This window comes from Musa acuminata, chromosome BXJ3-4, assembly GCF_036884655.1.
Source record: "Musa acuminata AAA Group cultivar baxijiao chromosome BXJ3-4, Cavendish_Baxijiao_AAA, whole genome shotgun sequence".
NCBI lineage: Eukaryota > Viridiplantae > Streptophyta > Magnoliopsida > Zingiberales > Musaceae > Musa > Musa acuminata.
The window spans coordinates 37936014-37957487 of NC_088352.1; the positions used below are offsets into that span (position 1 = coordinate 37936014).

General features: G+C 37.5%; 3 protein-coding genes and 1 long non-coding RNA gene across 13 annotated transcripts; 2 read left to right on the forward strand and 2 right to left on the reverse strand.

The window, feature by feature from the left end:
- Window positions 1–822: 822 nt before the first annotated feature.
- Window positions 823–3009, reverse strand: LOC135634919 (uncharacterized). Its single transcript, XR_010495497.1, has 2 exons — window positions 2626–3009; window positions 823–1696 (listed from the first exon to the last, which is right to left on the reverse strand). It is a non-coding gene; the product is annotated as an uncharacterized LOC135634919 (long non-coding RNA).
- Window positions 3010–3125: 116 nt separating this feature from the next.
- On the forward strand, window positions 3126–6443 carry LOC103975807 (probable aquaporin NIP5-1). The gene is made up of 4 exons (XM_009390901.3): window positions 3126–3848; window positions 5374–5793; window positions 5875–5936; window positions 6017–6443. Exons 1-4 carry the CDS (start codon window positions 3636–3638, stop codon window positions 6210–6212), a joined length of 891 nt encoding a protein of 296 aa, XP_009389176.2. The 5' UTR covers window positions 3126–3635; the 3' UTR covers window positions 6213–6443.
- Window positions 6444–6989: 546 nt separating this feature from the next.
- LOC135581762 (mediator of RNA polymerase II transcription subunit 19a-like) lies at window positions 6990–12475 on the forward strand. Of its 10 annotated transcripts, none has more exons than XM_065147211.1 (9): window positions 6990–7303; window positions 7401–7489; window positions 8874–8938; window positions 9353–9370; window positions 9482–9642; window positions 9725–9952; window positions 10055–10126; window positions 10245–10400; window positions 10801–12139. In XM_065147211.1, exons 3-8 carry the CDS (start codon window positions 8908–8910, stop codon window positions 10293–10295), a joined length of 561 nt encoding a protein of 186 aa, XP_065003283.1. In that variant the 5' UTR covers window positions 6990–7303; window positions 7401–7489; window positions 8874–8907; the 3' UTR covers window positions 10296–10400; window positions 10801–12139. The 10 variants fall into 10 exon arrangements, with proteins under 10 accessions (XP_065003283.1, XP_065003285.1, XP_065003279.1 ...); XM_065147213.1 differs by having other exon boundaries at window positions 9491–9642; XM_065147207.1 differs by having other exon boundaries at window positions 6991–7303; window positions 9353–9642.
- Window positions 12476–14088: 1613 nt separating this feature from the next.
- On the reverse strand, window positions 14089–20433 carry LOC135635410 (probable serine protease EDA2). The gene is made up of 13 exons (XM_065146452.1): window positions 19249–20433; window positions 18933–19058; window positions 18362–18517; window positions 17684–17866; window positions 17062–17178; window positions 16691–16744; window positions 16549–16620; window positions 16016–16121; window positions 15765–15861; window positions 15143–15237; window positions 14512–14586; window positions 14358–14441; window positions 14089–14194 (listed from the first exon to the last, which is right to left on the reverse strand). The coding sequence occupies exons 1-13, from the start codon at window positions 19456–19458 to the stop codon at window positions 14091–14093; spliced, it is 1479 nt and encodes a 492-aa protein (XP_065002524.1). The 5' UTR covers window positions 19459–20433; the 3' UTR covers window positions 14089–14090.
- Window positions 20434–21474: the final 1041 nt, after the last annotated feature.

Consider the following 21474-nt stretch of genomic DNA (forward strand, 5'->3'; position numbering starts at 1 on the left):
TACAAGTGTTAATTTCGTGAGGTTCCCCTCCCTATTGATTTATTGAATTACTATGTAATGTTTTGTGCACTGTCGCAATAAAAACATAACCTACTTTGAGATGTCATAATGTTCCTAAAATTATCACAAAATATTGTATATGTATGTATGTAACTATGTATAATATGTTTTTTCTGTTTACTATAGTCCACACTATATGGGAAAAAAAAATCTCAAATTTGATTGAATGTATGATATAATTGAATATATTAAGTACATATTGATATATAAGACTCGACCTTTCTTGGATCGACTAAATTATTCACAGAGGCTTTTCACTTCTCTTTTGGGGTGTGTGTGTGTGTGTATGAGAGAGAGAGAGAGAGAGTGAGAAAGAAATCTTGACCAATTCATCATCACAATGGCATGTTACTTAGATGTGATGTAATTATTTTGAAGTAGAGAAACATTGCATACATCTAATGAATCAATATCTAATTCAGCAAATATTGGTGTGACAAGCAAGCAATTACATTGACCTGAATATTTTGAGTCTCATGAAGGTGACAAGATAACCTGAAGCCAAACACAAGAATATAAGTTATTTTTTACCCATCCAAAATAAATATATTTATTTAATCAATTAATCGGTGCTACATCGGTGCAAATGCATCAGTGATAGAAAGATCCATCCATCTTGATATGCCTGTTTTTGGATCCTTTTTGGCGTGCCAAATCGATTGGGCCATGCAACATAAAATCTGGTCATCATAGAACTTCCCATATTATATGAGAACAACACAAACTTCTTGAGTTAATCATCAGTTATTCTATCGAATCAGATTGTATCAATCTAAATATGATTTTTTTTTTGGTTGAAATTTTTGATCTTTTGGATGCCACCAGAGACTCATTTATATCTTACACTAGGAATCTCAGTTATGATTTGAGTGGACCAATCCAGTGGGCAGCCATCTCACATTTTAAATTCAGATTGTTGTCCCCCATAGTTGACTTGTTCAAGATGAACAAGAACAAAGGGAAGGCAACAAGCAGACGCCTATCATGCTTTTTCCTTTAGCTGTTTGTGATCTTCCTATTTAGCTCTGCCCTTTCTTTGTCATGGAGTCTTCAGACAGTGCCTTGCTTCACCCTTCATCTGTGTTGGTGCCTTGCCTTGACGTTTAGTCTTCGGTAGTCTTCTTTATCACCATGGATAGACAGTATGGTTGGTGAGCATCATCGATGAGGTGGCTTCTGGAGATTTTCAACTCAATAAAGGGATTGGCCAGTGGTGAGACAGAATGGGTGTCAGTGGCTGTCATTACACGATGTGCAGCTCCATCATCATTCAAGCAACCAGAAAAAGCGACACCACCACAAGAACTTGCTTTTGGGTTGAATGGAGGAGAGGCATCAGGTGAGTTCGGGCAGAACAATGATTTGTGGCTCTTCCTCACCGTTCCTTTTGCTGTCATGGGGTCGGTGCCTTGGTAATCTAACATGGCTTACTTCTGCTAGCTCCAGACAGGGAAGAGTTCACTGATTGTGTAGTGGAAGAACAGTTCTCCAACTGAGGCAGCTGCAGGAGAGTGCGGTTGAACAAACACCAACAAGTAAAGCTTCAGAAAAGAAAATGATGGACCATCTGTCCTCTCAGTGATAAATGATACGGTGGATCTCAACGATAATTATATCAGTCCTACTTGATTCAAACCTGCATATGCAAAAAAAAAAAAGTCTGAAGTGATTAACTAAAGATTCAAACACTCTGCTCGGTGATCGAGGGATGTTCGGATGCTTGTTCTATAAATATCAAAGTTTGATGAATTAACTGAAGACTCAAACACTCAAGCAAATTTTTTAGTACCGAAATTGATTACCGATGGTCAAAGCAACTTTTCTAAAGTATTCCAGTAATCAAGGTGGCAATCATCCAATTAGTGACTCCAAGGCTCGGCTTTTGACACCAAGATCATGGTAAGCAAAGAATGAGTGCTCACCACAATGTGGTCACTTACAGCTACACATGATTTCTCTGTGCTAATTGAATATTAGTTCTTTAGCACACCATTAGGTTCTAAAAAGGACATTCAAAAGCTAAATCTCATGGTTGAGAAGAGAAGGAATCAGAAACTGGTCAATTAAACAAACACCTTGCGTACGAGCAGATGCTTGCTCCATTTTCAAGTGCAAGCACAGTAAAATGACACAGGAAGCCGAACAAACAAAACAGTATAATTATAGAGATTAATCTACAAACTGTTAATAACATAGAGAATTCTAACATCAATAATTCAAGGAGGAACCAGAAACTGGTCAATTAAACAAACACCTTGCGTACGAGCAGATGTTTGCTCCATTTTCAAGTGCAAGCACAGCAAAATTACACAGGAGGCAGAACAAACAAAACGATATAATTATAGAGATTAATCTACAAACTGTGAAGAACATAGAGAATTCAAACATCAATAATTCAAGGAGGAACCAGAAACTGGTCAATTAAACAAACACCTTGCGTACGAACAGATGTTTGCTCCATTTTCAAGTGCAAACACAGCAAAATTACACAGGAGGCAGAACAAACAAAACGATATAATTATAGAGATTAATCTACAAACTGTGAAGGACAGAGAGAATACTTACATCAATAATTCAAGGAGGAATAACCGAGAGGAATGAACGAGTGAAGAATATGGAAAAGCCTGGAAGATGCCGTCGAGGTTGCTTGCTTGCCCACCATTCTTTTAGGTAGGCTTCGACCACATCACATGATGTGAGCGAGCATGGGAATAGATGGTGAACCTAAAGGAGAGAGGATTCATACGCCCACTAGCTAGCACACAAAAGAATACATTCGGATCGATTCATGTGACCGGTGATGCCTTCTAATATATCTAATCATCACATCGATGAACATAATTAACCTTCCTTCTTATGAGATACAAATATTAATGAAAGATTGAAGGTGGATCACAACTTTAACAAATAATAATAATGATAATTAATGCAGTTTAGATTCGCAATGACAAATATCTCTTTATCATACAATTATTTGAACCTGTCACAGTGATGTGAGCTGTCACTGTGAGGCATTGACCTTCCCTTCACTCGTCCCAATATATACGCCCACTTGTTCTTCCATGTCCTCCACTTCTGTGCTTCTCTTTCCCCCACCACTCCGTCTCTCCTCCCCTGCAGTCGGAAGTGTTCTTCCTTCCTACCTTCACCATCACCTTCAGGAAGCTCTTAATGCAGCTTTTCTTTGCAGGCATAAGTGCTTCTGAGTCTTCCACCTGTAGATCTTAGTAGCTTTGTAGGCATAAGTTCAGCTGGCTTGCTTTCTTCTCATCATTCCTTAGCGAGACGTTTATAAAAGCTTTCAGATCATGTAAGATTTGTTTCTTTCAGTGCAGAATTCAAGCCCCAAAAAAAACACAAAAAAATAGTCGTAGTAGTAATAGTAGGGTTTCATCTTATGATATCTGAGTGAAACTGCATCTGCTGTATCAAATCCTGGCTAGAATTCCTCCATTCTCATAGCAAAAGCTTTATAAAAGCAATCAGATCATGTAACTTCGTCCCTTCTTAATTACTCTTCCCTCCAAAAAATAAAAAAAAAGACCAAAAATACACTGAAACCGAAGCCTTTGGCAATGCCGGAGCCGGAGACGCCGAACGTGTCGGCCCCGGCGACGCCGGGCACGCCGGGCGCGCCGCTCTTCAACTCGCTCCGAGTTGACTCGCTGTCTTACGACCGGAAGTCGATGCCGAGGTGCAACAGGTGCCTCCCGTTGGAGTCGTGGGCCTCCTCCCCCCACACGTGCTTCGTCGAGCTCCCCAAGCCCGACGTCTCCCTCACCCGCAAGGTACGCCGCCCAGCAACACTCCTCTCGTTCGCGCATGTCTTCCCTCGTCATCATCATCATCATTGCTTCTTAAAAGACACCATATCTTACTGCTATAGATCAAGCATGACAGGGTTTAATTTATCTGAATTTTCAGTCACCAACTTCACTATTTTATTGCAGGTTTGGTTGAGAGTTCATATTTCTCAACTTACCATCTCTTCTTAGAGATTGACAATTTATTATTTCTCATGTCATCAAAGAAAAAAAATATATGAGTTTGTGAAAGCTCAAATCATGCATAAGTTTAAGGATTATAATAAAGTCTTTTTTAGATCATGAAATTCTATTTCTTTTCTCTCTCATTTTTTTATTATTTTTGCGCCTTTATGTTGAGATTCCTCATCTGTTGATTTTTATTAGACTGGTCCTGATGGACTCAAGAAAATAAGAATAAATTCAAGAATCCATGCACTCTTCTTTACCTTCTTGAATTCATCTCTTTCCAAGAACAGATGGAAGATGCTGCATGGCTTTTCATTTCCCTTTCTTTTCCTCATCATAAGTGTGAGAGGAATCTACCGGAGACGCACAGCACACGGCCGTCAGTGACAGCACCGGGCACGAGTCCCATCACCAATCTTGCCTTGCATCGCGGCAGCATCTTAACCTCTTCTCTCTTTTGTCCTCAACTCCTGCTTCTGCCACCCTCCCCATCATAGACCACAACAAGAAGCACGCATGCATAGGGATTATACATCTTCAAGTAGGGTACGTTCCTGCCTGCCTCATCCCTAGAAGAAAAAGACAACTCGCAGGGAATCTCCTTTCTCACAAATATGATTAGCTTCAAATTCAAGAAAATACTGTAATCCCTGTTAACATTCGAGAACTACATTTAAATCTGTGAAGCTTTTCCTTCCTCACAAGTATGGCTGTTCCTTCCATAAGATGTTAAATCACTGCGAATTATATCTATCATACCGTCACACACACACACACACACAAAGAAGAAAATCCATGGTGGCATGACCCAATACTAACCCTAATTCTATTGAGCAATAGAAGTAGACATCGCTTAATGAATCCATCCATCTTCATGTCCCCAGCAATCTCTTAGTGTGGGTCAAATATTTTTACTGATAGAGAAATATGCTTCTTTCTTTCAAAATGCGTTCCTTAGGTTGATGGTGATAACATGCAAGAATCTGACGTTATATCAGCATAGATTATGACACTGCTTTGTCTTTATCGTTTGATGAAGATAAAAGTCATCACGTCAACTGTAACGTCAATTCAGTCACTTTTAGTTTGTCTTTTAGTGTGTTTGACACGCCAAAATATTTGGTTGCTAGTCTTAATGTTAGAAGTTTCTATTTACTTAAACAACGTATGAACTTATAAGACATCATAGTTAAAGCATAATACGTAATTAAAATTTTATTTCAAAGAGGCACTATTTTTTTCACATATATATATATATATATATATATATATATATATTAAAATTAAAAATTATTTGTTATAGTTGTTGATGACGTGACAGCTGGGAGCAGAATTTGTGGGGACATTCATCCTCATATTTGGCGCCACGGCAGCACCGATCGTGAACCAGAAGTACAACGGCGCCGAGACCCTCATCGGCAACGCCGCCTGCGCCGGCCTGGCGGTCATGATCGTCATCCTGTCCACAGGCCACATCTCCGGCGCCCACCTCAACCCGTCCCTCACCATCGCCTTCGCGATGCTGCGCCACTTCCCCTGGGCCCACGTCCCCGCCTACATCCTCGCCCAGGTCTCCGCCTCCATCTGCGCCTCCTTCGCCCTCAAGGCCGTCTTCCACCCCTTCCTCTCCGGCGGCGTCACCGTGCCCTCCGTCAGCTCCCCCCAGGCCTTCTTCATCGAGTTCCTCATCACCTTCAACCTCCTCTTCGTCGTCACCGCCGTCGCCACCGACACTCGTGCCGTAATTTCCACACCGTTGCCCTCTCCCCCTTCGTTCACCTCCGCCTCTTAATTTCCTACGCAATGCTGCTTCTTCACACAGGTGGGGGAATTGGCAGGAATCGCGGTGGGGGCCACGGTCATGCTTAACATTCTGGTGGCCGGGTTAGTATCACCCAACCGACACGAGTCTCTATTAATTGTTACACGTGGCATTATTCTGACGGTCGACATGTTGGGATCAGGCCATCGAGCGGGGGATCGATGAACCCGGTTCGGACGCTTGGGCCGGCGGTAGCGGCCGGCAATTACGAGCGGATTTGGATATATCTGGTGGCGCCGACGGCCGGGGCAGTCACGGGAGCCGCCGTTTACACGGCCGTCAAGCTCAAGGAGGAGGACGGCGAGATGCCACGGCAAGTTAGGAGCTTCCGCCGTTAAATGTTGGCACTCGCAGACCTGCGATAATAAATATTATTAAGGTATGAAGTAATCTGTCTTTGCTTGATGTATGCTTAAGTGGACGTGACATGAAGTCCACGAATACTGTGTGTTGGTGTGTCCTTAAGACTTCGTGTGGCTGTGAGGAGTGCTTGGAATAAAGTGGGCAGTATATGCGCCCTGTAATAATTGTCGTGTTTGAACTTCTAAGTTAGTATTTGTATTTTGGTATCTCGGTAGTGTTTCCTTCTTGCATTGTGGGTCTTCATAGTTGAATTCACAGTTTATGTATTGTATTATCTTCTACAGAAGGATGAGATGTTCATCTAAGCCTGTCCATTAACGAGTACAAATATAAATATGTTGTTTGTATACCTACTGTGACTTTTGGATTCACAGTACAAATATAAATATGTTCATCTATGCCTCACCGTCACTGTTCTCACTCGTCGCATAGGATCCAATTATGAAGGTGCAAGTGGACGATGTTGTGAGTGTAAAGGTGGGGACGAGTTCATGAAGGCAAGGTTAGGGTTGGGAAACGCAAGGGATTGGTGACGGTGCTAATAACAGACAATAGTGTAAGAATTTTTTTAAGCTTTTATCGACAGCTTTATCCGAGAATTCATATATATATATATATATATATATATATATATATATTATTAATGGGTATTGAGGAATCCAATTCATCGTGTGAGAGGAGGATACATTTTTCCCACTTAATCTAATAGAAACCATCCATTTAATAATTTTTATTATGATTACACTCAGTTCACTCCCGTTAATACTGCGACGGCAGATCGATCTCAACCCTAGTCTTTCTCCCTAACCCCCTCTCTGCTCCCCCACTCCCTCCCTCTTCTCCTTCGATATCGGACCTCCTCTTCTCATTCTTTTTTCTCCTTGATTCCACCGTCGTCATCGCCGCGGTTTCCGCTTTCTGCATCCCCTCAGGTGGCCCCGGAGTCCGGCAACAAGGCATCCGGCTCCTCTCCCTCCTTCCATTTGACTTCCTGTGAACCCGCGTTTGCTCTTCATGGCGATCTAGAGGAGGACTGGTTCGAACTCACATAATAAAGTCAAAACAGGTCTTGTTTGCAACATCTAATTAAATTGCATTTCGATTTTGCAACAGACTGAGTCGTGTTTACTGCTTCTCGTTGTTCTGTTATCCCAAAGAAACAGCGTGCGTGGATACGGGATGTAGGTAAGCGAGGGAAGAATTTATTCTTCTGGGGCGTCCGCATCTACTTCTCATGCTTGACCTAGACGAGGTGATGAGTTCGGGGAAGGGATTTAGAACAAGCATATCATAAGAGGACTAATGATTATCTGTCGGTAGATGTTCAATATTATATTTACCCTCGTGATATCTAAAGATCAGTCGCCGAAAGTGGAGACTTGACTTTTTTTGGCTTGTAGACATTTCTCTCCCATTTCATTGATGTTGTTTAGTAACTTTTTTAGCAAACTAAAGTTATGATACTGTTATTGGACGGTCTCTAACAGTAAAAGTTGGAAGCTGAAATAAGAGAGGAAAGAGGATTCAAGGAAGGAGCAAGTATATGAAATGTCCTTGATGTGTCTAATTGCTGGAGTCCTCTGACATGTGACTATCTTGTATAAAGCTTATGCAGCCTTATTTAAGTTGTATGTCTTCATATGTGGATGATCTGATTGCTTGTTGTATGCATATGCATACAGACAAAGGAGGACTATATTGGGAAACTAATTGCCAATGGGACACTCATAGCAAGTATGTGGATAATGACATACGAGCAAAATGTTTCTTTTGCTTCATCAGGTGACTTTCCAGGACTAGACTTGGATAGACCAAAATACAACCTTATATGGCTCTACCCTGGATCTTCATCTTTTAACTTAGCATGGGTTAGAGAATTTGATTTCTTGTGGATCTTAAGGTTGGGATATGAAGAACTGGCTGAGTTGGTTGGTTATGATTGTTGGATCCGGATCTGTTGCAGTCAGCTCAAGATTGATTTATTAGGGATCAATTTTGGTTGTGACCACACTAAATCGACCTTGATCACTTTCTCTGTCTGAATCCTATAATTCAGAGAAATCAAGTTATTCAGAAGTGATTTAATCGATCCATTTGGATTAGGATTGGCGCTTTTCTTTTGGCCATGCTATCTAAAACTGAAACCAGTGTGGTCTCCAGTCCTCATGAGATTGGACAGCATCATTAATATGAAAATTGGTAGGCAAGTTAAAAGTTAAGGTAAGATTTTGGTACTTACCATGGAAGTTATTGTATAGTATGAGAGAACTTCAGATGTGGTTATTATTTCACCAGTGTATAGGTGCTGATTCTATCATGATTAACTATGTTGAAGTTAAACAGTGGAGATTTTTCTTTGAGAAGTTGTACTATCATCTGTGGTTCAGTGTTAGAATTATGTTACCAAACAACTTCATGCAAATAATAGTGTATTTGCACCTTTTAAATAATTCTGAAGTTTCTTAGATATGTGTTGCATAGATGCTCTTCTGATTTGTGACCTTGATATTTGTTCTGTGAAGCAACTTCTGGAAGATTATCCACGTCATACTAGATATGCTTTGCAAAATGATTCTTGGATTGTGGCCTCTTATTTTTATCTTTGTTCTGTTAATCATATATTTTTTTTATTGCAGATGTTGAATTGTGGATATTGTAAGCTACGATAGAATGGATCCTGAGAGCAAGAAGTTTGGAAGAGGTAAATTTATTAAATGAAATTATTTGGATAGTTCATAGTTCAGAAATGTAATACAGTATGGTCCTCATATTTATTTATAAGGATGGGGAACGCCTAGTCCCTGCATTGTGGGAGTCTCATGCATTGGGTATTATTTAATTTTCATTAGTTCACCAACGTATATTATACCTTATTAGTCAGTATGTGTCAGTTCGATGAGATTCCACTAGTTTGTCTCCGGTATTAGTATTTTGAATAGGACCTTTTTAGGTAGTGACTATATTCCCCTTAACAATTGTAGAACGTTGACTTTGCAATTGGTGGTGTATGATGTCATTAATAATTGTTTCAACTTTCAAGCTCTTGTTAATTTCAATTCTTTTTTTAGCGTTTATCCTAAAAGGTTTCAATTGAGCTATTTGTTTGAACATGCAGGACCTAGGGAGCTTACAGGTGCTGCTGATTTGATTAACCGCTACAAGCTGTCAGCACACCATGATTTCTTTTGCAAAAGAATTCTTCCTTTGTCAATTTCAGACACACATTATCTCCACAATGTTGTAGGAGACACAGAAATCCGAAAGGGAGAAGGCATGGAGCTGGGTCAGCTCTTTCAGAGTGCTCCATACCTGAGAGAGACAACAGCTCAGATTCAACAATTCAACTTGGATATACTAGGGCAAGCATTTGAGCTGCGAGATACTGCCCCTATTGACTTGCCTTTGGTAAGAATCCTGTCATCTGAATGGGAGTTCATATTTTTGTTGTAATTTCCTACAAGAAGGATTCTTCTGTAATATTCTTCAGTCAGAAAAAGGAACACCAACCATTCCTGGGAAATCTAAAGGAGATTCTAAAGACAAGGGGAGGAAGCACAAAAAACACAAGGTCAAAGATAGAGAAAAGGACAAGGAGCATAAGAAGCACAAACGTCGACATAAAGATCGGAGTAAAGATAAAGACCGAGAGAAAAAGAAGGATAAAAGTGGACATCATGATTCTGGTGGTGATCATTCAAAGAAACATCATGAGAAGGTCCTTTTTCGTGCTTACCATGTTTTTTCAAACTATATGTATATTTAATTTTGTTAAGTCTTGTTCCTAATGTTCTTGGTTATTTAAATATTAATGTTTCAGAAGAGGAAACATGATGGTAATGAAGATTCAGTAGATAATCACAAACACAAGAAAAGTAAGGTAGTTGGCATGGTTAGACTCTTCCCTCTGCCATTTGAGTGATTCTTGTTTCTTCAACTTCATTACTTCTCTTATAATGATATTTCCTGTTTTTCTCCTCTCATTAAAGCAATCTTCTGAAATATCTCAGCATAAGAGTCTAAAGATTGAAGAAGTGGGAGGGATAAAGGTTTCAAGCTGATAGAAGTTGACTACTTGTTGTCTGTCTTCATTGTCTCACTATCAAGCATTCTGTTGGAGAAGATTAGTTCGAAGGATTTCTTATCTTGCACCAGAATTCTTTGAGGTAATCTGCTTCTTGTCGTCGTGATAACATGGCCAGACTACCCTTTTTTTATCAATTAATTCTTAAATTGTCTGATATAATTTGTTATGATGAACTGATCTGATTTCTGTGTCATGAATGTACTTTAGTCCGTAAATGGCTATATAAATTAGGCTTGCCACCATTGTTGTGGCATGTTGCTGGAATCATAGAATCATTATTTTTAGTCTTTTTGGTATCATTGAATATGTCTGTACTCTTTGCCATTTAGGCTTAAACCTACCACTCTTTGTCTCTATGTTCTGAGTTAAAAGTTCAAAAAACAAAATAAAAAGCTGAAATTATGCGATCATACGCATACATATTAATCAACTAGTTGAAATAGCCCTCTAGAAACTGCCACTAATCATTTTGTGGTCAGGAACTCCATCGTTCAAGGATTGCCATTCTGTGTGATACCATTTTGGCACGGGCAGAAAAAAAAGGTCTACTCATATGTCTGCACCTCAATGTTACGTCAGCACCTTGGCATGGGTCAGCATTGTGCACACGAATTCTTTTCTGGCGTGGTGCGTTCCATTCTCACATTGGTCGGAACAACAAGCTTTGCCAGTGATCACACTTTAATATTTATATGAGTGTTTTTCTTAAAGTAACTTTGCATTTTGGTTTCTGGGTGAAGATGCAAGTTTTTGTATCATCGCTTTTTCATCTAACTTTCTTCTTAACTTGGTGCATCACCTGGCATGTTCTCTGTAGTTCATGAATTGTTCTGTGTATTTTGTGATGGCTTGACACGTTTGTAATTTCATTGGATGCCAAGTCCAAATGTTACGATTGATAATTTTTCCAAACTACCAAAGGAGCAATGCTACATGCACAGGATTCAGATCTTGAACAAAACTGAGATAAACCTTTTTTTTTTGGCAGGTTATTAATTACCAGGAATGCTCCTGCAATTTTGTACTTGTGATCTAAGATGCACATGCAATCTGCATGTCACAACATTTATACTTTTAATGTCTTAAGTTATTTTTGTTGATACATCATAACTATATAAAGACAAATGAGATCCATAATCCATATTACATGTTCCAACCCTAGATTTTATTCAAGAAAAAATAATAACAATAAAGACACCAAATAACAAGACAAAGTTAATGAGTTAAGAGGTATTGGGTTCTCTATCACAATTGGCTTTTTCTAAACTAAATTTATAGCTCATGGCTCAGCAACTTTAAATATTTTATATGTTGGAGCTAGTGATTTAACCAAAATGTTTCTGTAGCAAGTCACAGCTCACAATAATGAACCAATTAGCTAGAACACCCACATGTTAAACCTCACTTGTACTGTAGCCTAAAATGTTTCACTTTTCAGTAGGTCAGCAGTAATCTTGGGATATTTTAGTCCCTTTATGAGGAAGATCATGATGTGATGTATATTCTACAAGTAAATGTGGTCTTTAAGGCATAGAATTCTCTTCCTTTAGTTGATTTTGTGGTTATTAAAAAATAGTTCTGAAGTTGAAAATAAAGGTAATTCTTGTATTATTGCAATTATTTGTCATAATTAGTTTGTTTGTACATGTACAGTGAATTCATTTCTTAATGGCAATCAATTTGTTATTATCTGGAGTGGTGGATCATTTTCTTTTAAAAATATTAGGTGTAACTTCAGTCTTCATCTGTAGGTGATGAGAAATTTACACTACGTATATTTGGTTTAATATGCATGAGAAAAGAACAATATCTGCTTGATGCAACAGGGAGCAGGGAGGTGTCGTAGTTTGAACCCGATGAAGATGATGATTGACGATATATTCACTTAACTTTTTTGTATCATGTGGATCTATATAGGCATGTTAACTTTTGTCTATGGCTGCTATTTCTTCATTAGTTTATCCTGGCATATATTATGTTATTGTTTTCTCCATTATACAGTGTTGTTGTTTTCTTCATTTTTTTTTCTGGCATATAAAGGGTTAATGATCCTGAATGCAGATCTAGTGAGCTAGATGTCAACATTTGGTATTATCTTAATTAGAACTATAGTTGTAAAGCAATCTCATTATGACAAAAATTCAGATTTCATTATATAGTTTTGTGAAAAACCACAAGACCTGGAGATGGATGAGGATGTGGTTTTGAATTGCTACACCATAATCAGAATTGGTCGTTAATAAACATCTGTTGATGAGCAGTAATATGTACATGGATTCTACTGGAGATTGCTCATGCCTAGTGTGTAAAAAGATGGTTGTTGTTTTCCGTTGCTTCTGCTCTCTGTTCCTGAATTTCTACACCATAAACACATTTGGTCGACGGTAATCTTCTCGTGATGAGCAATAAGATATACATCAATCTTACTGGAAGTTTCTCATCTGGTGTAACATTATGATGTTATGTGCATTATGGGAAGAGATTTCTCTTCTAATTTACATGAACAGTAAATGACTTTTTTTTATATCTAAACGGTGATCTTTTGACAGATTAAGCTGACAAACAACTATCTAACAAATCTAGTTATCGTCTAATTACATTGGTAATGCAAGTTTACTGAGAATCAAATTAACAAGAAACAAGTTGTGAAGATCTCACGGCTATGCTCTTAATTTGGTGGAAAACATCAGATCAGGTGCTATTTTGTCTAACAATTCTGATCAGCGAACGTTGCAACTTGCTGACTGGGACTGTTCCTGTCTTTTTTCCTATCACATACATGCATATGGTGTTAGGCCAAGTACTACTAAAAGAACTTTGCAAATTATGTCTATTGCTTCTCATTTTAACTATAGTAATTTCATATGTTGTTTTCTGTTCAGGTAAAGAGTTTGTATTTAGTTTTATACAATTTATTGCCCTCTTTGAATAACTTTACTGCTGATTGAACGGGGCCGGGAGAAGTGGAATGCTTTTATCAATGGATATTGTAATTTGGAGGTTTGCTTGATAAGTGGAACAGTGAGCTTATGCTTTACGTTGATGCTTGTTTATATGGTTTAATGGAAGTAGCTGAGCAGGGTAAGATCTCTACTTGTGCATATGACTGGGAAGTTGATCCTCATCTTTTAGATTGTGATCAGAATAATGGCACAGGTTATTGAAAATGCCCTCTGCTGATTCACTGCAATAGGTGTGTCTGTCATAAGAGGTTTATTCTGGTTAGGATAGTTAAATAGGAGATCGAGATGTGAATGTTTCTCCCTTTGGAACACAGATTTGGCCATATAACTGTCAGGTGATTGTGCAGTGTGGACACAGTTTTCTACAATCTTCATGTGAACTGTATGGCTAATTTGGTAGGGTATACGGGCATCCCCAAATGGGAAATGGTTTATTGAGCTAAATAGAACTAAAAAGTGTGCCATAGAAAGATTAAATGTTGAAAATGGGTTTATTGTGAAGGAAGAGGCATTGTTGCATCCGCTGGATGCCATCTAGAGTCTTATATGTGATGTAAAATGTGTAATTATCTCATCAAAATTTGTTCTAGATTGGAAATGCTCTTCAGCTATCGAAGGTTAAGGATAGATCTAAATATAAGAAACGAGCTGAATGGGTGAATGAAAACATTTATCCTATTTGATTACTAATTCTTTTCTTTCCTTTTGGTGACATTTTGAGTGGTTGCAAGTACTCTTTTTTTTTTCCTTTCATTATGTTACAAAACGAAACATAAAAATGATAATGTAGATGAAGTAATACTGTTTTATGAACTCATAGTGACTGAACATTGTGAAAGCCACAAGCCAATGTGGTCCATGATGTGCTGTCTCACTTGTTGCACCGCTGTTGTGCACTGTTCCAGACCACCTGAACAAAAATTCCATTTATTAGATCATGCAATCCTAATCCATAGCTGGATGGATTTTCAAATAAATAATTCATCGTAAATCACTAATTCAATGGCAAACTTTCTTTAGGTTTAATATTAAATCTCTTATTTATTAAATGAATTCAATCATAGAGTGAGCACCTTTAATTTTTGAAGCTGACTTAGGGCAACCGATGATATCGATGCCATGCGCGCAATTGTGACATTTGATCAAGTAGGAAGGCACTGAAACAATTCAAGAAAGCATTATTACATGCATTACTGGGAACCCATTTGAATGAAATGTTGGTCTTACAATCTTTGGTTGATGTTTGCTTGGATGCATGGCGCCAAGGATCTTGTGAGCCATTGGTGAAGATTATTTTTGAACCTATTCAAATAGAAGAAGACAATTAGTTCTCATATGATATAAATAACAATTTATGGACTCTTAAAATCAATGTTTGAGCTTTATTAGGTTTGTGATGGTTATCTTGTTGCAATCATTTAGGCTTGGTGTAAGAGTGTGTATACAAGGGTTTCTATGATTCCGTCTCTTAGGTCATAAAGAAGAAGAACTCCACCACCCTATGCTATCTAACTAAAAACACATTTACATTTCTTGATATTTTTCTTTTTATGTTAAAGAAAAGATTATATTGCTCAAGAAAATATTTCTTAAAATACAATAAATAAAACATTAAGAGGACATATGACATATCAAATGCACCAATCACATTCACCAATCTATCTTTATTTTCATAGCAATATATTCATCATTTTTATTTCTGGTTGAACATGGGTATCATGAAGTTTGTTTACTTCTAATGCTTTCTGATCACCTATTTTGACCATACTTATATTGCTTAGGTTAGTGAATTGAGTTGCAATTTGGCTTATTTGTTCTAAAAATTCTATACAACTTTGAAGTCTGCCACAATTCATACCAGCAATATTTGTGCCTCCATAATAAATGTTGGTCATATTCAGGTTTGGGGAGATCCCTTCTCCAAACATATCCTTGCAAAGGTCCAGATGATACCTACAAGTCATCAACAAAATTTACTCAAATAAAATTCAATCACAAAAATGATAAATTTAGAGAATCAAACATTCCAGTCATTCTTGAAAACTTGAATACATTTTTTTTTTTTTTTTTGGGTTCAAATTTGAAGCATAATTTAGACCTGTTGATGTTTTTGAAACTTAGCTTATAGAGATAATGCCACCAATTTTTTCCTTTGATATGCCAATCTACCATATCCATCTATTTGACACATCTCAAATGTCCCTTTGAAGCTTTTGCTTGCATCATTGCATAAACTTGTCCATAGGTCTTACATTGTGTTAGTTTATTTAATTTGTGCGATCTATACCAAATTCTTTCAAATTAATTTTACCTTTTTTTTTTTGGGTGTATCTACTTGTATGAATTCTTTTTAGTTATTTCAATATCTTGGCTATTGATCCTCTTAAATCAAATGTGCAAGTTTTAATAGCAAATGACATTTCATAGATCAATCTATGCAGGTAAGTGTGATATCATAGTATAAGATCCAATGATAATACCTTAAATCAATCTTTGGCGAACGAATAGCATCAAATTTTGGTGCCACTTGGAAATTTCCAAATTCGGTACAAATTTGGAAAGACCATAATCGACCCGCTGCGATATCAAACATATTATTAACACATGAAATATGAAAAAAAAAATGCATTTGAAAATTTTTCTTTAGAATAAAACATATCTAAAATAATTAATGTGCCTTTACTTGACTGAAAGAGGCTTCTCTAGTTATGATCTTAGCGCAACATATTACCGCTAATTTCACTGGGAGTCGTATTCCGAAAACGTTGTCGATCGTAAAGTTCGATCGATGAGTATCTCCTAAGATAATAATCCTTAACATAAGTAGCATATACTCTCTGCAGACACCAAATCCAAGTTAGCACCTTTCTTATAGCTATCATACACTTACTATATGAACAATTTATGAAAGTGAATCTCAAGCAATTTACAATGGAAATTGAATTTTGAAGTATGGCTAGAAGATTTAGAACTTCTGAAGATAATTATTCACATCAACACAGATATTTGAGTGAGGTTCTGAATATGTTTGTGTATATAATTTGATTCACTGTGATAAGACCTAATCATCAACAAACAAATGGGTCATTGGTGCAAATTCCACTCTCTTACAAAGACATCATCCACTTACTGAGTTCCAATCTAATCCTCTAACTATTATATCTTGAAGTTTTATATAGCTTCAATAATTTACATACACTTCCCTAAAATCTAAATAACATTCAAATAATCTTGATGTATTAAGAGAAGTAAATACAAATGTACCAATAAGTCCTTCCCATTTGTCTTGGCATCAACAAGAGGAGAACATAGATCATCAGGAAACCCATACTGAAACTGAGAGAATTCAGAAGCATTAGTTATAGAAACATAGAAAATGATGGTCTTAGGAACATCATTTGCTTACAGCTGCAGCTGCAGCATCAGCTAGAAGATACAAGAAGTCGACATTGTTGCTAATCTGCAGCCAAAGAGCAAGATAGATTGTGTGTTAGATATGCTTAGATATATCATGATATCAATCACATAAAATTAAAGAGTTCTCTACACAATATCAAAAACTTCTCTCAAGATGGCCAACTTTGCATCAATCTTTCAAGAGTGAGGGAATGCAAAACTAGTCATTTCAAGGAAATGTTATGTTTGTACTTGTAGTAATCTATGCAAACATGAATTCTTTTGTGCCAGACTTCTCTTAGAAGTTAATTGACTGTATCGAAGACATATTGTCATTAATGGTTTCATAAATCACAAATCAAACATGATGATGAAGTGTACCTTAGCTGCACCAAACAAGTTCTTCACTCGTTGTCCTTCTTCCTCGAGTTTCCTATCCACAAGAGTAGTAATTTCTTGCAACACAGCTTTACATTCAGCACCAGCTGACTCTCCAACCTCCAAAAGTATAACCATTACGATTTTGGATGGTCATGAGATTACAGAATAATTTTAATACAAAAAGAACAAATGAACAATGCCTTCCAAACACTACATTCAATCTTTTTTTTTATTTAGTCCAAACAAATATAATGCTTGACTAATTCTTCATTGGGTTTAACTAATCTAATAATTTTCAAAGCTCTCAGTGGCCAAATTTGCTAAAGAAAAATAGAATACTTATTCCTTTCTAACCCTAACTAAAATCCCATTTCCCTTCTCCTTCACATAAGGGAAACCATCCAACTTGATCTCATACAGAAAGTGATGCCATAATTTCAGTGAGGATTGATAGAGAGAAGGAATTGGTCATCATCATCATCATCATCCAATTTTCAATAGTCCAAAGTATTGTTCAGACTGCACATTAAATTTCTAGCCTTGGGATTGTCTAAAGAGAGGATTATTTAGGTGATGTAAAGTAACTAAAGATATAACATGTATATATATTATGCTCATGCACCTGTTGGTCATATTCAATGAAGTTGTAGCTTGCAAGAATAGATGCAGAGCTTGCAAGACTCCCACAAGTTAGGTGAGGAAACTTCAAATGGAACCATGCACTAAGTGCTCCAGCATATGAGCTACCAATCACAAACCATGCACTCTCATATTCTGACATATTGTATTTTCCATGCAAATGCTCCTGCAAAAAAAAAAAAAAAGTTGGAAAACCATAATGTTATAAACATTTGTTTGCATTCTATTATAAATAAAATGAAGAATAATTTTAATACTATAAGATTCTTAAAACTCATTCCCTAAAGTCATAATTGTTCCTAATAAATTAGAATGAGTTCCTTAAATCATCACATAGAATAATGTTACTGCTTTGCACAATAGTAAGATTGCACTTTCAAGGCATGAAATAATATAGTGTTAAATTTACCACCCCATACCCCATATCTTATACAATGTCATATAAAACAATGATATCGTATAAGATAAAATAATATTTAATGGCTAATCGAGTCATATATACCGTTTATATTACATTTGTAATTGGGAAATGCCTAATTCTTCTTCTACAATTGTTGTTGCTACAAAGAAGATAACATGAAGAACAATAAATTGAATACAAGAATGAAAAAGAGGGAACAAAAAATAGACTTTTCTGAATCCTGAAATGTAGAGTACATACTTGGTAATATTTGTGGAAAACAGCCAAGTCAAACAATGCCTGTTTGGAGGATAGAAACCTTAGGTTTTCTGTTGACAGTATTTTGAAAGGTGAACTCTTTCCATAATACCTATGCTCAAGAGAAACCAAAGCTGCACCAAACTTCTTTGCTAGCACCTACAATATTGCAACAAAAAAGAAAGAAAGAAATAAGAAGAATGTGGACACCAATTATTCATGATTAACAAAGCAAATATATTTTGTTTGAGTAGTGTTAAGAAGAAATATATGTAGAACTTTAACAATGGATAGTTTAGGGCCATAGTTAACTTGGTCTCCTTGAAAACAAAGCATCTGTTTCATTGGCTTTCCACTAATGGTGGAGTCAGGTATTAGAGAACAACTTTATTTTGTTTGCTTAGTTACGAGATAAAAGAATAGAAAGGAAATATTGTTGGATACAGGACACATTATTATCACCTTCATCACCTGCAAGATAGCTGATTGAGTAACATGAATCATCTATATTATATGAAGAAGCAATAGGAAAAGTGTTCTTGAGAATGTGAGTTGCAAGAAGCATTGCACTTACAGATACATAACTGTGGTAGATCCCATCTAGTTCTGATTCACCACCAATTATGAGAAATATTGGTCCATTTGGAGCTTGGTAGTAATCAAGAAATTCGTAAAATCGCTGCTTGAATATACTATGACACTGCATAATTCACACACACACACACACACACACACAAAATTAAATGGAGTTTTGAATTTGAAACAAAGATTACCAAAGGAGAACAACAAAAATGCAGTAATCAGCATTTGGCTAAGTAATATGTTAATGGGGTTTCTTCTTTGGCATTTTAACCTCAAAGGAGAGAAAGAAAGAGAGGAATCAAATCAACCGTGGGGGAGAAGTGATCGAGGGTTTGGTGGAACCAGTGCTCCTCTTGGGTGAGGTAGCCGCCCTTCTCCTGAAGCCTGCGGAGACCATACGACTCCGATGCAGAGGGGAAAGACAAGAGAAAGAGAAGGAGAGAGATGATGCCGAGAAGAGTCCTCATATGCATGCACAGAAAGAAGAAAGCAGAAGCAGCAAAAGAGTGGCCATGCATGAAGAGGGATGCGTATCTTTGGAGTTACACAAGTGTCGAAGAGTTACAGGCTTCCATGGGTTACATGTCGCAGTAATTGGTAACCGGCATTCACTTCCTCCATGATGGTGTATGTTCTTGTAGGGTTTTTGCCTCTTCATCACCTTCTCATCTCTCCTAATATATATGCATTTAATGCGCGGAGGAATATTGATTCTTAAATGGAGCATATGTCGGAGGAAATCAAGAAGCTTGACATCTTTCTTCCGAACTTAGATCCTCCTCTACACCCACCAAGACACGTATTGTACCACCATAACCTTCAAGTGTTAGATACGGAACCTTAAGCATGGCAGGCACATATCAACCTTAAGAGGTCGTTTATATCCACAGATGAAATAGGCACTATTTCCCACAGCCTCGCTCCTTCAGCACATAGAAAATAGAGAAGAATCCATTACTTGATGCTAACAATTTCTTCCAAGCCCACTTGGGTAGCTCACCTGCCGCCATGGAGTCATGTGAGAAGGTCTTCCTCCCAACCCCCCGAAGGGGTCAAACAAATCCCACCGACAGTTTGTGTGCAACACAAGCCATTGACCAGCGATGAGCATCGACAAACAAGAAGATCATGCACGCGTGTAAAGCAAGAGTTGACCTTACAAATCCAGTGGTTGGTTCACCAATGGCTTCTTCCTTTTCTGCTCGCGGACTGTCGGATGCGATCATTCATTCGAATGCTTCACCTTTTCGAAGTTTGGTGGTTGCCTGCTGGTTGAAAACGAAGAGGAGATGCAGATTTCGACGTTTCGGAGTCGGTATATCTTTATCTCGTTGAATGGAAATGGTTCCTATTGCTTAAACAACGCCGATCAGCATCAGCTCTCTTTCAATCCTTCTTTTTCTCGTCGTCATTTTGCAGGCACATGGAATCCACTCATGCAAGCTTTCCCTTTTCTTTCCCTTCCCTTCCCCTGCTCCATTCAGATCTTCAACAACTTGGACCAGTTGTGTGGCACAAAAGGGAGACACAGGTCCCCAAAAGAGTAATGATTTATGTTGATGGAGTCAAGATCCAATCACTACATTGTCCAAACATGGATCATCAGCATTTCTGCAGCTGTTTGATGAAATGCCCATCTTATATCAGGTTGGAGACTCAAAGAAGGACGGAGTGGATGGGGTGGGGGGGGGAAGAAAACATGCACATGAACCTTAGCGTTGCGCGTTGGGCAAGCAAAGTAGCAGTCTCAGATTGACTTTTGACTCAAAGTTGGAAGCTTCCCTGCATCAGGTCTTTTTGCTTCAGAAGTCAAAGTCTAAGCTGACAGCCATATCATGATCAATCATCAGCAACAGGACCATTAATTCAGCACCCTTTATTGCTTCTTTCAAATATGGTGAGAATGCTCAATGGAGATCTTCACAGACAGCTCAGTATCAGTGACAAGAGAGAGCCAATATATTACAGCCAGCATATATCATCTTCATGTAAACACAGATGGAGTGTGTTCTTATGTGAAACAAATACAACAACAACAACAAAAAATAATATTTCTCTACATTGGCAAAATCAACATGCTATGTATATCATGTGCAAAATGCTGAATAATTTCTTTTATTTGGATGGGAAAAGAAAAAAAAAAGTATTAGAATTGGAAACATGTAAGAAGATGGTATTTTGTGTGGTTGCACATCATATGACATTGATGTGGCATCTAAGTTGTTCTCACAAGAGGCCATATGGAAATCCAAGTGGATCATATTTCTGATGCAACATCATCATCATTCCATTATTGCACTTGACATCAAAAAATGCAAGCAACATCATGTCTGGCCTTCAAAAATTAAAAGAAATGCAGTAATTCCTTTCCTAAACTTTCAATCTCTTGCCATTTATTGTATTTCTTCTTTTATCCACATTTTTAAAGCACACAACAAAACAACAGCTACAAAAGACTTCTGTCAATGAAATCATTTGATGTTATTTTTCGCTTTGTGTTTGTCTTTTTGGTAGAAATTGTGCGCAAGAGAAGC

Excerpts from the sequence above, each read along its gene's own strand:
- LOC135635410 (XM_065146452.1), bottom strand. The coding sequence starts at position 19,458 with ATGCATGGCCACTCTTTTGCTGCTTCTGCTTTCTTCTTTCTGTGCATG. Across the intron at positions 17,867-18,361 it reads TTTTCCACAAATATTACCAA|GAGCATTTGCATGGAAAATA; the intron begins GTATGTACTCTA and ends TTTTTTTTGCAG. Across the intron at positions 14,587-15,142 it reads TGGAGGCACAAATATTGCTG|GTTCAAAAATAATCTTCACC; the intron begins GTATGAATTGTG and ends CTATTTGAATAG.
- LOC135581762 (XM_065147207.1), top strand. The coding sequence starts at position 8,908 with ATGGATCCTGAGAGCAAGAAGTTTGGAAGAG. Across the intron at positions 8,939-9,352 it reads GAGCAAGAAGTTTGGAAGAG|GACCTAGGGAGCTTACAGGT; the intron begins GTAAATTTATTA and ends TTGAACATGCAG. Across the intron at positions 9,953-10,054 it reads CAAAGAAACATCATGAGAAG|AAGAGGAAACATGATGGTAA; the intron begins GTCCTTTTTCGT and ends TTAATGTTTCAG.
- LOC103975807 (XM_009390901.3), top strand. The coding sequence starts at position 3,636 with ATGCCGGAGCCGGAGACGCCGAACGTGTCGGCCCCGGCGACGCCGGGC. Across the intron at positions 3,849-5,373 it reads ACGTCTCCCTCACCCGCAAG|CTGGGAGCAGAATTTGTGGG; the intron begins GTACGCCGCCCA and ends ATGACGTGACAG. Across the intron at positions 5,794-5,874 it reads TCGCCACCGACACTCGTGCC|GTGGGGGAATTGGCAGGAAT; the intron begins GTAATTTCCACA and ends TTCTTCACACAG.